At 39.2% G+C, this 16,194-nt stretch overlaps 1 protein-coding gene across 3 annotated transcripts in view; it reads right to left on the reverse strand.

Annotated features, from left to right (window-relative positions):
• The window catches only part of PDS5B (PDS5 cohesin associated factor B), a 119,631-nt gene that overhangs the window by 59,869 nt on the left and 43,568 nt on the right, over positions 1-16,194 (reverse strand). For all 3 annotated transcript variants that reach the window (XM_074815880.1, XM_074815881.1, XM_074815879.1), the window contains exons 9-13: positions 8,122-8,237; positions 6,334-6,428; positions 3,980-4,125; positions 2,867-3,018; positions 1,086-1,199 (exon numbers count right to left, since the gene is read on the reverse strand). In XM_074815880.1, the coding sequence (XP_074671981.1) occupies positions 1,086-1,199; positions 2,867-3,018; positions 3,980-4,125; positions 6,334-6,428; positions 8,122-8,237 (623 nt within the window). The remainder of the gene's footprint in view (positions 1-1,085; positions 1,200-2,866; positions 3,019-3,979; positions 4,126-6,333; positions 6,429-8,121; positions 8,238-16,194) is intronic.

The following is a 16,194-nucleotide window of genomic DNA, read 5'->3' on the forward strand; positions in this document are numbered from 1 at the left end:
GTGGATACGATTAGACTTGTAAAAGACGCATTAGAGATATTTGAAAAAAATTGAAAATTAGCACACTTTCCAGGAAAAATAAGCAATATAAATTTTTTTTAAAAGTCACGGGTTCATTTAAAATACTTCCAGAATCCAAAGTAAAAGTAATTTCTATATAGCTAACTGAACATATGATGTCTTTAAAATGAGTACTGCTGCATATGAAAACTGTAGAATTCAGAAGTTATTTGTTGCCTGAAATAACAAGTACCGAAAAGAATCCATTCCGCATGTTTGTTTAACCTACACTAAAAATTACTAGAACAGTAACTTTTTAATATATTATTCCAAGTTTTAGTTTGTTACAGTTGTAGTATCTTTAGGCTTGTAATACAACAAGTGCAGGGGATTCAAACATCAGTTTCTGCAGGCTTGAAGGCTTTGGGGGTTTTTTAAACCATTCTTTCATATATATATACAAAGCTTTTTCTAGTCTCCTTATGAGAAAAAAAACCATATTTGATTTTCAAGTGACTGAGTGCTATTAAATGAAAAACAAAGTAAAACTAACTAAATTCAATCAAACTGAACATCACAGCAGCAAAACTGTTATTAGTCAAATTTATGTGCATGTACCCATTTTAAGCTGGAGAAGGCATGTAACGTAACTGTAAGTAAAATGCATATTGAAGGAGGAAAGAAAAACAAGTAACTCCTTCCCACTCTTAAGTCATCCTGGCTGCTAAAACAAGGACTATATTGAGTTGTCAGATAAGATCTAGGGCTAGTCAACACTACTATCTATGCTATCTGTTTTCATACATAAAAGGACTGACATGCACTCAAGCTTCTTTCTAGGTCTCTGACATTACTTTTTTTAGCTGTTTAGGGTTTAAAAGTACCACACCTTGTTAGAAAACACCCTATTAGGTTTTTTTCCCCCCAAATCCCACTTGAAAGATAGATACTATTGCTACATTCTGTTTTCTGATAGTTTGTAAACTACTTTTGTCCACTGACTTAGGCTACTCATTACAATTTAAAACTAATTTACAATAGTTGTATTAAAAATTATTTTGCAAGAAGTCAAAAATAGCACATACTTCACAGCATTTGAATCCAGTGTTGCATAAAGGTAATACAAACATTTCATTCGTTCATTTGTTTCCAAGTTGTGAGGGACCATGTACTGAGCAAAGATGCGTTCAACAAGTAATCTGGAAGACAGGATTAAAAAAAACTTATAAAGGAAGAAAGTGGCCTTGTATGGCCAAAACATTGATTCAAAAACTCTCAGATCTAGACACCAATTGTTGCATATAAAGATGGGGTTATTCAAAAATGCAAAGGTGAAGTTACTCAACTTCAAATTTAACTCAGCATAAACTAAACAAAAATATATCATTACAGAAGACGTAATGTTAATATTAGCAGTAGGACATTTAAGAGGTGACATGATCAAAATCAGATGTATTAATCTAGACAGGAACCAAAGGATTTTGGAGAAGGATATCTCAATTATCAGCCTAAAAAATGTTATCAGTGAAATTCATTATGGGCCAGTATTGGGGTAAATTCATGAACTGACCCAAATTAAGGGCCTAAAAAAAAGAAATATCATGTTGATTATATCACACTATCATGAAGCCCAGAAGGAGAATTCAGGTATTCAGGTACTAGTGAGAAGGAACTGACTTTGCTCCACTTCTTCCTGGCCCCTTCCCCAAGGGCTGAGTTTATCCTACTTCTTTTGCTTCTGCAATAAAAATGTGAGTAGATTCACAAGGGAATTACTAAAAGCTTTTACCATAACATGAAAGCTCCTTATTTAGAAACAGGAGGAAAGAAAAGTTTGGGTCTGCCAGTTACCTAGAAGAGATTGAAGGGGGGGGAAAAAAAACAAAAAGGAAAACCAAGCCCATGTTGCAATTTTAAACACCAAGAAGGCCCAAGATTCTGCAAATTGAGGTCAGTGTTAACAGAATGGAGTAAATAGGTAAAAAAAAGTCATGTATATTTAGGCTAGAAAAGATAAGAAAATCCTTATGCACAATTGGAGCAAGTAGTCAAAACCCAAACTCAGCTAGATCCTGAAATTTAAGAAAAATGTGAGTGGGCAAGACTGGATCTGAAGATCCAGACAGTTCTGTCCACTTACATGGTACCATGTTTATTTTGAAGATGACTTTCTAAGGCCATGAGTTTTTGAAACGACTTGTAAGGGTTTGCAATGCCATTTTTATCTGTTCATGCTGTGAAGGCCAAAGGCTCATTTCCAAAGCCACTAAGACAGCCTTGATTAGTCAAGGAGGACTAGCTCCCAAACTTGTTCCCCATGTGCAACCATCTATTTTTCAATACAAACAACCATATATAAGGCTATAGCTGGTATGACAGAGGCACTGCTTTCACCACAATTCCTGGACAAGGCTCTAATTCATGGCTATTATAGTAAAGAAAAACTAGCCTTCTGCAGAGCGAGATGCCTTAACCGCTGTCACTACGCATACAGGACTTATCTTTAAAGCATACAGGAACAATGTGCAAATCTAAAGCAAGATCGTTAAAGCAATTTTACTTACTGAATTTTAACATAAAAATTAGCAAGCTACCGAAATATAAACAAAAATCTCCTTTACTGAAGCAGTGGTGAAGTACAGCTAAAAATTTTGAAATATTCCAACTTATCTCACTCCTTAGAATTGCTTTTGGCCTTAAAAATAGAAAAATAAAAAAGTTTAGCTGCAGCTGCACCAGATCAAAACATACAGTATTATCAAGTCTCTTCCTTCTTGTCAGCACTTAAGCACAAAGGAAAAACAAATCTGCACAGTAAGTTACTACACTTATCCACAGAACCACCTAGCTCTCACAACTGACTTACCGGTCATCAATACTGTTTTGATAATATATATGCAGAAGTTTATCTTTGATCCATGATATCTGTTTTGCAGCTTCTTTTCCAGCTTCTGATTGTAATGAGTATTTCTTGTATATCTGTGCAAGTCCCATCATAGCTTCCTTCCTCACTCTCCACTTAAGAAAAAGAAATAGTACCCAGTTTAGCAGTTCAAAACTCAAAACTGAAAAGATGGCAGAATTGCCTGGTAGGTATTTCCTATTCTACACTAAAATAAAATAATTTAATTCACAAAAAAGTTAAAAATTGAGTTCTAAGTGTAACACTTTCTCATTAGGATATATATTGCATCATATCTATTACGCTAAACCTTTCAACATCAGTAACTACTATGCAATTATGCCTTCTGAATTCAGAATTGTTACAAATTTAAGCCAACAACCCTTCTATACTTCAACCCTTCTACCCAGTCTATACTAAATATTTGCGATTGTATTATGGGTGCAACAGGGGAAAGTTTGTCACCAAATGAATAAAAAAAAAAAAATCAGGTGATAATGTTAGTTTTAAAAGTTTGCCATCAGCTGCCTTGTTTACCATGCTTTAACATAAGCAGCAAACCTCAAATTTTACCAAATAATGAAACATACCTGAACTAAATTTCAAGACTATTCAAATTTGAAAGCTACTACACTGGTCTGCAGTTAGAATAATCCAATTAAAAGCAGGTAAACTAGCTAACCTCTGATGATGGAACATTTTTCATCAGTAATCTACAATACATTTTGAAACCTGCTTGAAAAACTTCTTATGAAAAATGTTACAGTGTTTTACAAGGGTCTAATTTTACTTAAAAATTTTACTAAAACTAGACAACCGGAACAACATTGTGGTGCTCCATCTTTTTTTTAAATCATACTATCTTAAAAACATGTAACAACAAAAAATATGGCATTCCAGTCAGGGGCAAAAGATGCCCCATTAAATAGACTGCTTCGAAATTTTTTGCATTATATTGGTTTTCATTCATCGTTTTAAAATTAGTTCGGCATTTTTTAGAAGCGCTGCTTTTTAGAGAGCTGAATTACAGTCTAGAAATAAAACACACAGCCATTATTAGTACTAATTATGTCTTACCCGCTTGTCCAGTGTTCGTTCTCTGACAAAATTAAGCAGGTGATCATTGACAAGCAAAAGATCTTTTTTAGCAGCAGTAACTATGGATACTATAACATCATGCCTTATGGCTTCTTCAGGATCATGGGACCTTACTTTAAGATATTCTGAAAAAAAATGGAATAAGTATTTCATTGTAAGTACACAACTTCAGCTACTTATCTTTCTCCAGACAGTACTCAAGTGACAGAAGCAGAAAATGTGATTTTCTACTGTTCTGAGCATCAACAGTAAGAAACCAATACTCTTCTCTGAGATTATCTGGAATGTCAGTAAAACTTTATATTTGCTTAGAATATCAAATATTTATATTTCTGGCATTAGGGAAATAAGAGTTATGAGGTTACATTTTTATCATTATTATAATAGTTAGGCTATGTCTACATTAGCAACTATTATAGCCAAACATAATTGGATCTGTAGAGTAGAACAGGCAGCGCTGCGAACTTGATAATCACACTATATATATTTAAAGTCTTACTTCAGGCTAGAGGCTACTCTCTTCCTGCAGACTCCATCCCCTTTGGCTGCTGGAGCACATTAGTTGCACTCCTGATCACAACTTCTGTATTATCCACAAGGAATCTAGTTCACATGCTCCAGGAACACTCCACACTGTGAGCCATGTAAGCATTGTAAGCAGGGACAAATCAAGAGACATACTTCAAAAGCATGCTCTTTGACCAAGCTATAATGCTTATTTATCTACACCCTAGTTTATTCATCTTAAAACAATTTTTCTGGACTATTTTGGCCCATTGCTACTTTGGTAGCATCAATTAACTTATACTATCAACATTTTAAGATTACTGCTTGAAGTGTCAAACATGTTAGCTACCTAATGTCATTTTAGAAAGGTGACAAATAAAACAGTGAAGTTAATTTAACTTTTTAGAAGTATGTATTTTAGGTTAATTTCAAAGCACTAACAGGTAGGAAAATGCACACAAAAGTTATTAAGATCACTGTACATAGCATACATCAGTGAAACACTGAGAACATTAAGAAACATTCAAAACTCAAAGTTTGCTCTGAATGAAATATCCAGAGGTTACTGTTCTCTTATTGCTGTTCAATGACCAGTGAAAATTTTCAAGTGTCATCTGAAATACTGGCCATTAACATTTCTGGTAATCAGCACAAGTATCAAAAGAGCATATCAAGGAATAAAGCTTTGCACTTATGGAGGTTATGAAATTTGAAATACAAATAAGGCTTTTTAAAAAACAGTTTTGTTCCCCGGGAACACATAATAAACCAAAACAAATGAAGAACAATGCCACTGGCACAAAACAATTCTGGTCTCAAACACCAGTGAGTCAGAGTTTTTCAACAATTTGACTTTGGTAAGTGCTGTGGGGAGAGAGAGGAGGGGCAAGCAAAATTACATTTCCCAGAGGATACCATTAGAGGGGGCACAAAGTCTTTCTGCAATGTAAAAAAGAAAATACAATTCTGAAAATCAAAAAGGAAATATCTTGACCATTCCATTAAGGAAAAGTCCAGAAACTTTTTTTTTTTTAAACTGGCTTAACAATACCAGTAACTACAGAATGACTCTAGCCGGCCTGTATCTGTGTCTAATTTGATAAACGCTCAGAAAGCAGGACAGCAGTCCCATGCACTTAACAGCCCTTCATATTCCCTCCTTAGAGCAAATGGACAAAGATATTGCCTCCAAAAAATTACAAGAAGTAGGAGATTACTGATCAGTGGCAGATAGTGTCTCCATATACACTTTGAGGGGGGGGAAAAAAACAAATCAACCCCTTCTCTTTAATTACACTTTTTTCATGAAGACATCACGAGCAAGAAACACTAGATGTTTCTATCTATGCTACTTCCCTTCTTCCTACAGAGGTCCTGAACTACAGGCTGTGTTTGATCTGAAGGAGCAAGAACCAATGGCTGTGGTCACAGTTATGAGGACTGTTTTCATGTTTTAGACAGTGGTTATGTAATATTTACACATAAAAGCTTTGTGAAACTGAAGTCTCCACTGTGCACCCTAATTAATAAATGCCATGACCATTCAGTTAGCCAAGCTGTCTTTGCCTGATCCTATGATGCTTAATTTGAACAGCAATTGGGAATGCAACTACTCTAAGAGACAGAGAGTGATCTCTTTGGTTAAGGCATTCTTTATGTGCAACCCCCTCAACCTGAGAAGCAGCACTGAAGGCAGGGACTCCGTGATCCCAAACTCAGTTACGTACTCCACAACATCTAACAATGTTACTTAGGGTTACAACTAACCTTCCTGATTTTTCCAAGAGACTTAAAATTGTATTTTAATGTTACAATAAATCTGGTACCTGTTAAATCTTTTGCTAGGTCAGGATGGTTCATAAGGCAGTGACTTGCAAATTTCACACATTCAAGACGAATAGGTACATGGATATCATTAAACCTATTTAGAAACAAGACAATGCATTACAGCAACAAAAACATCACTTCTACCACAGCAATTAGTTTATTTCTACACAATCCCAAATAGCTCTGAAAATATTTGTTTCCCATGCATAGTTACATGCATAAAACATCTCTGATTTCACAGTATTAAGTAGACTGTCTTTAGCTTAAGAAAAGAATTCCTGTACTCGTTTATTAATTCATGTTCTGACCATGAAGAGATATATCCTCTCCTGGTACACCCGAAAAACGCCTAGGCAGACAACAACTATTTATTAGAAATATGTGTGACATCTTAACTCTCTTTTCTGTAATGCTCCACATATTTAACCATGAACCATGTATTAGCAACTAAAAGTTTTATAAGACTGTGATATTCATCCCCTCTTTAAACTGTATGATAAACAGCAAACAAATGGGCATCTAGCCTGGTACAAATTTCTTGATGGACCAGTTCGACTTCTGTAAGATTTCCTTTTGAAAGACTGAATTGGGCTTGATGCTTGAAAACTAGTATTATATTGTGTTTAATTTTGATATACATAATTTTATAATGAAACTGTTGCTGTAATAACAGTTATAACAACTCTTGAAAAATTAAATGCATTTTCAAGCTATCTTCAAAATGCTTGGTTTTGAACAAACTAAAAATAAATTTTAGAACATTCTTTGTGCAGAAAGGCTTATTTATCAAATAAAGAGGTTTTAAGGAATAACTGTTTTAGAAAAATAGATATGGTTTTGAAAACCATAACATTTCAAAAATGGTTCCTTTAATAACACTATTATAATTTAAAGTCCTTGAAAAAAGTAAATACATGTGATTCATAACTAGTTCAAAACAGCAATTGCGAACAACAGCTCGCATGTATTCACATTGTTTCACACTATAACACTATGAAGCATTTTCCTTTGGGCCCAATTAGATCCGGTATTTTTTGATAACATGCAATGGTTTAAATAGTTATATACTTTCAAGTGACAGGCCTTCTCTGAAGTAAGCTTCCTGTACTTTTAAAAGCATAATTTCTTTGAGGACTCTGGTTTTGATACAATTGAATATGAAATTATAAACTACTGCATCTGTAATAATTGATAGAATTTATCCTCATTTACTCAAATCAAAACATGTTCATCATAGCAGCCATACTTAAGTTTCTCCTGACTAGAAGCTCCAGCTACATTTTCTATCTCAAACTGGCAGAACATTTCAAAAACAGAAGACTAAGTGTGTTTGCAGCATTGTAAGCACTGCACGCCTCTTCTAAGGCACTTTTACCATTAAAAAAAATTGAAACCAGCACACAAATATTGTACATAAAAGCCTCAAAACCAGTTCTAATACCACCTGATACTGCAAATGTCATTTGATGCTGTTTCAGAATTAATCCATCATTGACCAGTTTCACTTGTGAAGAAATTAAAATAAACAATTCCTTTTACTTGACAACAGAAATAAAGATAGTTGCAAAAAAATGAAATAAGGGATGATTTGTAATTGTTTGCTCTCTGCAGAGTCACAGGTGCAGAAGATGTATGTAAAATAGTCTCTTTAGCATTATCTGTCAGATTTCAGATAAAGCAGCAGGAAGCAACTCACACTTTGTTATGTCACTTTAAAAAAAAAAAGTTAAGTTATACTTCATTGAATGTTTTTCCCCTCCTACAAAGGGAACTCAACCAGCACATACCTCCCCAGGTAGCACTGCCAAAGTGGCTTGTTTTGAGATGCCAATTCTGAATCCTTTGCCCCAAACATTTTTGCTAGAAGTTTTACAACCTGCAGGCGTTCTTCATTGTCATTGCTCTGGAAAACGAACACATTTTCTTTTAAATTAAAAAAAAAGCCCCAAACTCCAAAAAACAGAGTTCTGTTTTGTACAGCTTTTATACCAATATACTTATAGACACCTCTAGAAATACCATAACACAGATTAGTAGACTTTTCTTGTATACAAATGTGTATATCAAGACAAAAAGTGTTCACTATTATTGGGAGAAGACAAAATAGTAAAGGCAGTGAAAATGAAAAACAGTGTAGAGACAAAAACCAATCTGAACAAAGCCTGGTGAAAAATACACAGATATATACATCTTTTTAACCCTCATTTACAGGTTACCGATCTTGTCAGGAAGTCTGATGCATGCCTGTACCAGCCTGCAAAAACTCAAGCACAACACAAACCCCACAAAACTCATTGTACATTCGTCTGCACATAAAGGCTTACAGTTCTCTAGAATACTGTTTAATTACAAACATTTAGTTAAAAAAGAAAAAAGTTTTCAGAAAACAAGTTTTTAGATTAAGTACCAAGAGATGAGATGTACAAGATCTGGTCCTATATTTAAGCCTACAGTTAAAAACGCTCAGTTACAACAGACACTTCTTCTTCCATATTTAAAATTAGCACTAACACACATAAAACAAGGCCTTCTCCAGCATATTTTTGTTATCATTGGTTTGCTTTACACTTGTTTAATACAAACACACAGTGTTTGAAGCTTAATACATACTTTGGAAATGTGTGCTAACATTTGTGCAATTAGCATGTACTTACTGTTCACCAAATGTTTTCTTTTGCTTATTAAAGAAAAAAAGAAAAAGGGAAAAAATACCTGGCTGCAACACTTCTTTCAAAAGAGATTAGCTAAAATTATCTGATATTAACTAGATATTATTCACCCCTTATCACTTCAGTCTTTTTTTCTGGTAATAAACAAAAGGACTGTTTAAAATACTGTTCTTTTCTACCATCTTTGACATCCTTACTAGTTCAGCATCACCTTTTGGATGTGAACAAGAAATAAAGCACAACGTAGCTGTCAGAGTTCTCTTAATACATCACCATAGTCTTAAGGACCACCTATTTCTCCTGACTCAATACCATAAATGGATTGAAAAGTTTGCCTCTTAATTCAGCTCCCTAAGCACAGTGAAAGCATTTGTAACATCTTTAAAGTAGCAGAGCAAGAAGAGTTAAGGATGACAAAATCTCTAACACTGATATATTACTACATTATGAAAGACTATAATTCTTCCAAATACACTTTAGTATTAAGTATTAGCAGCATTAACAGTAAATCCATTAATATGTTTGTCTGCATTTGACTAATTTTTCCAATTAAAATTCACATTGACATTACTGAAAGTCACATACAACCTCTTCTTAATCTACAATAAATATATCTTTTTTTTTCTTGATGTGTTTCAGCTTGTAAGTGTCCATTACACTACAAATTCTTATTTTGTGCCCTCATGGTTAAGAATTCTAAGTGTTTTTTGTGGCCTCTATTAGTTCAATCTTCATTACTCACATCCCATCCACTCCTGCTTAAACCAACAAAATATTAAAAATATTAAGCATCTCTGAATTTCTGTAGGTAACCAACACAGATCCAGAGCAAGACACCCCAAAGGGTGGGGAGGGAGGAAGATATAGCGGTCAGGAGTACACTAAACATTCAACTATTTAATTGCACAGCAAGAAATACAGAAAGAAAAGAATCATTAAAAAGCCCAACTAAAATATCCTTAATGAATTAGCCACAGAAGAAGCTTTCACTGTATTAGTCACTAATCCAATTTTAAGACAACCCACTCATGTTTCTAGTCCTGTTTGTAGAAAAAATGAATATTTATTATTATGGACCAAGAGTATTTGGTACTTTCTAAATGTGTGCCTAGCTGTTGGTCTCCTTAAAATATTCTTATATAAGCTCCTAAAGGTGATAAAACTCTGGGGCAGGAGTTGGCAGGGCTTATTGACAGGGCTTTAAACTAGATATGAGGGGGGACAGGGAGATAACTGGGCCTGTTAGGAACAAGCTCAAGGGAAGCGTGCCAAAGCTTGAAGGATGGTGGACTGGTGAGGGCTCTCCCTCTGTCACTTCATTTGAGAGACAGGAAAGATGTTTAGGAACCGTGGAAGCACCTGAGAAGGGTCTGGTAGGGAATGGGGCCCACACTCACAAAAAGGTGTTGGATTCATCAGCTCATCTCAAGTGCATCTATACCAATGCCCGCAGTATGAGCAACAAACAGGGGGAGCTTGAAGCCATGATGCAGCACGAGAACTATGACATAGTAGCTATAACAGAAACGTGGTGGGATGCCTCACATGACTGGAGTGCTGCAGTCGATGGCTACAAGCTCTTCAGGAGGGATAGACAGGGAAGGAGAGGTGGTGGAGCGGCCCTGTAAGTAAGAGAACGCTATGAGAGCTTAGAAATCAAGTATCATGATAACAAGGTTGAGAGTGTTTGGATTAGGTTAAGGGCCAATAGAGCAGATCTTGCTGTGGGAGTCTGTTATAGACCCCCCAACCAAAGCAGTGAGGTGGATGAAGCCTTCTATAAGCAGCTGAAAGAAATCTCGCGGTCACTTGCTGTTGTTCTTGTGGGGGACTTTAACCTCGCGGGTATCTGCTGGGATCACAGCACAGCAGAGAGGGAACAATCCAGGAGGTTCCTGGAATGTGTGGAGGATAACTTCCTCATACAGCTGGTGAGTGACCCGAGCAGGGAAGGTGCCCTCCTGGACCTGCTTCTTGTGAACAGGGAAGAGCTTGTGGGGGAGGTAAAGGTTGGAGGCCGTCTAGGGTGCAGTGATCATGAGATGATCGAATTTTCGATCCTTTGAGAAACAAAGAGAGGGGTTAGTAAAACTGCCACCTTAGACTTCCGGAGGGCAAACTTTGACTTGTTGAAAAGACTGATTAACAAAATCCCTTGGGAGGCTGCCTTGAAGCATATGGGAGTCCAGGAAGGCTGGACATACTTCAAGAGTGAAGTCTTAAAGGCACAGGAGCAGGCTGTTCCCATGTGCCGAAAAATAAGCAGGTGGGGAAGGAGACCGGCCTGGACCTTTGGCTGGATCTCAAGAACAAAAGGAGAATCTGTTGCCTTTGGAAGAGGGGCCAGGTCTCTCATGAAGACTAGAAAGATGTAGTGAAGTTATGCAGGCAGAACATTAGGAGAGCCAAAGCACAGCTAGACCTCAACTTGGCTACAGCTGTTAAGGATAACAAAAAATGTTTCTATAATTTCGTTACCAGCAGAAGGAGGATTAGTGAAAATCTCCCTCCTTTACTGGATGCAGAGGGAAACATGGTAACTAAGGATGAGGAAAAGGCTGAGGTGCTCAATGCCTACTTTGCCTCAGTCTTTAGCAGTGGAACTGGCTGTTCCCTGGACACCCAGCCTCATGAGCTGGGAGATGGGGAGGGGAACCAGATTGAGGTCAGCACAGTTGAAGAGGAGGTGGTCAGAGACCTGCTACACCACTTGGATGCACACAAGTCTGTGGGACCGGATGGGTTACACCCAAGGGTGCTGAAAGAGCTGGCAGATGTGCTCGCCAAGCCGCTTTCCATGATTTACCTGAAGTCATGGCTAACTGGGGAGGTCCCACTGGACTGGAGAGTGGCAAATGTGACACCCATCTACAAGAAATGCAGAAAGGAGGATCCAGGAAACTATAGACCTGTCAGTCTGACCTCAGTGCCAGGGAAGGTCATGGAGCAGGTCATCTCGGGTGCCATTAAAAGTCATATAATGGACAGCCAGATGATCAGGCCTAGTCAGCATGGGTTTATGAAAGGAAGGTCCTGCTTCACAAACCTGATCTCCTTCTACAACAGGGCGACCCACTTACTGGATGAGGGAAAGGCCGTGGATGTTGTTTACCTTGACTTCAGTAAGGCCTTTGACACCATTTCCCACAGCATTCTCCTGGCGAAACTGGCTGCTCAAGGCTTGGATGGGCACACACTTTGCTGGGTAAAAAAACTGGCTGGATGGTCGGGCCCAAAGAGTTGTGGTGAATAGAGTTAAATCCACTTGGCGGCTGGTCACGAGTGGTGTCCCCCAGGGCTCAGTTTTGGGGCCACTCCTGTTTAACATCTTTATTGATGATCGGGACAAGGGGATCGAGTGCACCTTCAGTAAGTTTGCAGATGACACCAAGTTGGGGGGCAGTGTTGATCTGCTCGAGGGTAGGGAGGCTCTGCAGAGAGACCTGGACAGGCTGGAGCGATGGGCTAAGGCCAACTGTAGGAGTTTCAATAAGGCCAAATGCCGGGTGCTGCACTTGGGCCACAACAACCCCCAGCAGCGCTACAGGCTTGGGGAGGAGTGGCTGGAGAGCTGCCAGTCAGAGAGGGACCTGGGGGTGTTGATTGACAGCTGGCTGAACATGAGCCAGCAGTGTGCCAGGTGGCCAAAAAGGCCAATGGCATCCTGGCTTGCATCAGAAATAGCGTGGCCAGCAGGGACAGGGAAGGGATCTTACCCCTGTACTCGGCACTGGTGAGGCCGCACCTCGATTACTGTGTTCAGTTTTGGGCCCCTCACTACAAAAAGGACATTGAATTACTCGAGCGTGTCCAGAGAAGGGCAACGAAGCTGGTGAAGGGTCTGGAGCGCATGTGGTACGAGGAGCGGCTGAGGGAACTGGGGTTGTTTAGTCTGGAGAAGAGGAGGCTGAGGGGAGACCTCATCGCCCTCTACAACTACCTGAAAGGAGGGGGATGAGTCTCTTTAACCAAGTAACAAGCGATAGGACAAGAGGTATGGCCTCAAGTTGCACCAGGGAAGGTTTAGTCTAGATATTAGGAAGTATTTCTTTACAGAAATAATATTTCTCCATTCTGTGAGACATTGTGTGCTTAGAAGAGTCATGTCCTTCACCTCTTTTCTTAGCACTCTTTATGCTTAGTAATGTTCCATAACAATTTGTCAATAAAAACTGACATTGAACACTGACATTTTCAGTTCCCCATACGTGCTCTCAACACACAGGCAGCTGCTATTCTGCCTAGATATTTGGGACTGTCACTAACAGCTGAAGCTGGTCAAATTATCATTACCAAGTCCAAAAGAATAGGAATCACTGAGGATCTGGGGGGATTTGGGAGTAGAAGTGGACCTGAAACTTGCCAAAAATTTTAACTACCATGTGCAGGAAGAAAGGCAGCACTACAGCAATAGAAGTCAACATTTTATTGATTTTATTCATCACATTATATTGTCTTAGCGAGATGGTAAAATAAAGCGCTAAAACCTTTATGGTTATTTCCTAAATACTCTCTTCATGAGCTTTTAATTCTCCTGAACATTAAAATGGTATTCACTTCCAGTAATACAAATTTCTAAAATGCATATATCAAATTTGAATGAAGGAATACCAGTTTCCTTTACAAGCTGACCTACATAACAATACATTCTTACCTCTGTTCTCTCCTGCACCAATGTTTGTGTCAGTGCTAGATCTCTAAACATACTGCCTTAAAATGCCAAGGTCAGGCACAAATGACTGACCATCACAGAAGAGGTTAACTTATATGAATTTCCATGTACCTTCTCCTGCTAATCCCCCAGACTCCTTTCCAAAATTAGGTAAAAAAATAATTACCAGTAAGAAGCAACCATGATTTGACACAGCACTCTCACAGTGTTAGAGTTTAACAATACTCCTTTTCTGCCACATGAGACTGTAGGAGCTTTTTCTTTACACAATCTATAAAGGTGTGGTAGTTTGACCCCAGCCAAAAGCCAAAACACCACCCAGCCTCTCTCTCACTCACTCTCCTCTCCTGTACAAAGCGGGGAAGGAGAGAAAACAGAAGGAAGATTAGAAGGCTCATGGATCAAGATAATGACAGTTTAATAGGTAAAGAAAAAGCTGGGGGCAAAAGTAAAGCAAAACAGAATTCGTACACTACTTCTCATTGGCAGGCAGATGTCCCACCAGTTCCTGGAAAACAGGGTCTCAGAATGCATATCGCTGCTTGGGAAGACACCCTGAGCACAGACTTTCCCATCCTCCACCCCTCTTCCTCCTCCTTTCCCTGAACTTTTATTGCTGACCATGTGTCCCCTCTCAAACTCCTGCCCTGCCCCAGCCTACTCCTGGTAGGGAGAGAAAGCCTTTACTTATGCAAACACTGTTCAGCAACAGCCAAAATGTTAGTGTGCCATCAACACTGTTTTAGCCACAAATATAAAGTACAGTACTATACAGGTTGCTACAAAGAAAATTAACTCCATCTCAGCCAGACCCAAAAGGATAACTAGTTTGTCCACTTCTGTTTGGTACGTGACATGGCACAGCACACACCTGACTGCACTTCAATTCTCTTCAAACATACTTAAAAGATTCTTGGGATAGATAGGACAGAAAAAGCAACTGAGAGAGTAAAGCACACAAAAGCTGCACATTTCAGAACACACCAGTTACTGCCAGCAACCTTTCATTCTTCATCCAAGTCAACATGTACAGTTCTCACAGCAGTTAAAATTACCTGGCATTGTGACCAAACTGTATGGTCACTGGTTGTACCAAAATGGCAAGGTGCTTGAACACTAGGTGGCCACATTGTTTAAACTGTTTAAATCCAAAATAGTAAATATGCACAACAGCGTTACTGAGGCACCCAAGCTCTCACAAGTTCCACACTACCAGTTTCCTAACCCCTTCATACATGGTCAAAAATGTATTTGGTCACTGACAGCAAAGCCCTTAGATTTTTCCCACAGTTTGGAACTTCCATAAGACCCTGATCCCATGAAGATAAATCAAGAGGCTTCCTTCCACGAAGAGTGCAAAAGAAGTTCGGGGAGATGCAGAGCAAGAGATCTGGATCCTGTCAGGTAATGAGTTAGAGACACACAGAGATTTGGTCACTCAAACTCCTCAAACTCTTATCAGCCACAGAGGCTGAGAACAAGGCAGCCCAATCAACTGGAAGGCAGTGGAGATAGCTCAGTGAAGCTCACTTGGGTGTTGGGAGGAAACCACCACCACTTCATTATCAAAACATGCCAGAAATTGTTTAGAAGCAGAGAAATAAAGACACTACCTGGAAATTCTGGTTCACATACAGAATATACAACTAGTGGAAAAGTTGCTGATACAAGCAGAAACTGGTTTAGAATAACAAAACCACTATCAGAGAAACACCCAGCACCCACACTGTGAGACTGAGTACCCTAAGTTAAAGTCAGAATGGAACATGAGAACAATCCCTGAAAGAACGAGTCAAGAATCCACTTGGCGGCCGGTCACGAGTGGTGTCCCCCAGGGCTCAGGTTTGGGGCCGCTCCTGTTTAACATCTTTATTGATGATCTGGATGAGGGGATCGAGTGCACCTTCAGTAAGTTTGCAGACGACACTAAGTTGGGGGGGGAGTGTTAATCTGCTCAAGGGTAGGGAGGCTCTGCAGAGAGACCTGGACAGGCTGGAGCGATGGGCTAAGGCCAACTGTAGGAATTTCAATAAGGCCAAATGCCGGGTGCTGCACTTGGGTCACAACAACCCCCAGCAGCGCTACAGGCTTGGGGAGGAGTGGCTGGAGAGCTGCCAGTCAGAGAGGGACCTGGGGGTGTTGATTGACAGCTGGCTGAACATGAGCCAACAGTGTGCCCAGGTGACCAAGAAGGCCAATGGTATCCTGGCTTCTATCAGAAATAGCGTGGCCAGCAGGGACAGGGAAGTGATCTTGCCCCTGTACTCGGCACTGGTGAGGCTGCACCTCGATTACTGTGTTCAGTTTTGGGCCCCTCACTACAAAAAGGACATTGAATTACTCGAGCGTGTCCAGAGAAGGGCAACGAAGCTGGTGAAGGGTCTGGAGCACATGTGGTACGAGGAGCGGCTGAGGGAACTGGGGTTGTTTAGTCTGGAGAAGAGGAGGCTGAGGGGAGACCTCATCGCCCTCTACAACTACCTGAAAGGAGGTTGCAGAGAGCTGGGGATGAGTCTCTT

This window comes from Strix aluco, chromosome 2 (genome assembly GCF_031877795.1).
Source record: "Strix aluco isolate bStrAlu1 chromosome 2, bStrAlu1.hap1, whole genome shotgun sequence".
Lineage (NCBI taxonomy): Eukaryota > Metazoa > Chordata > Aves > Strigiformes > Strigidae > Strix > Strix aluco.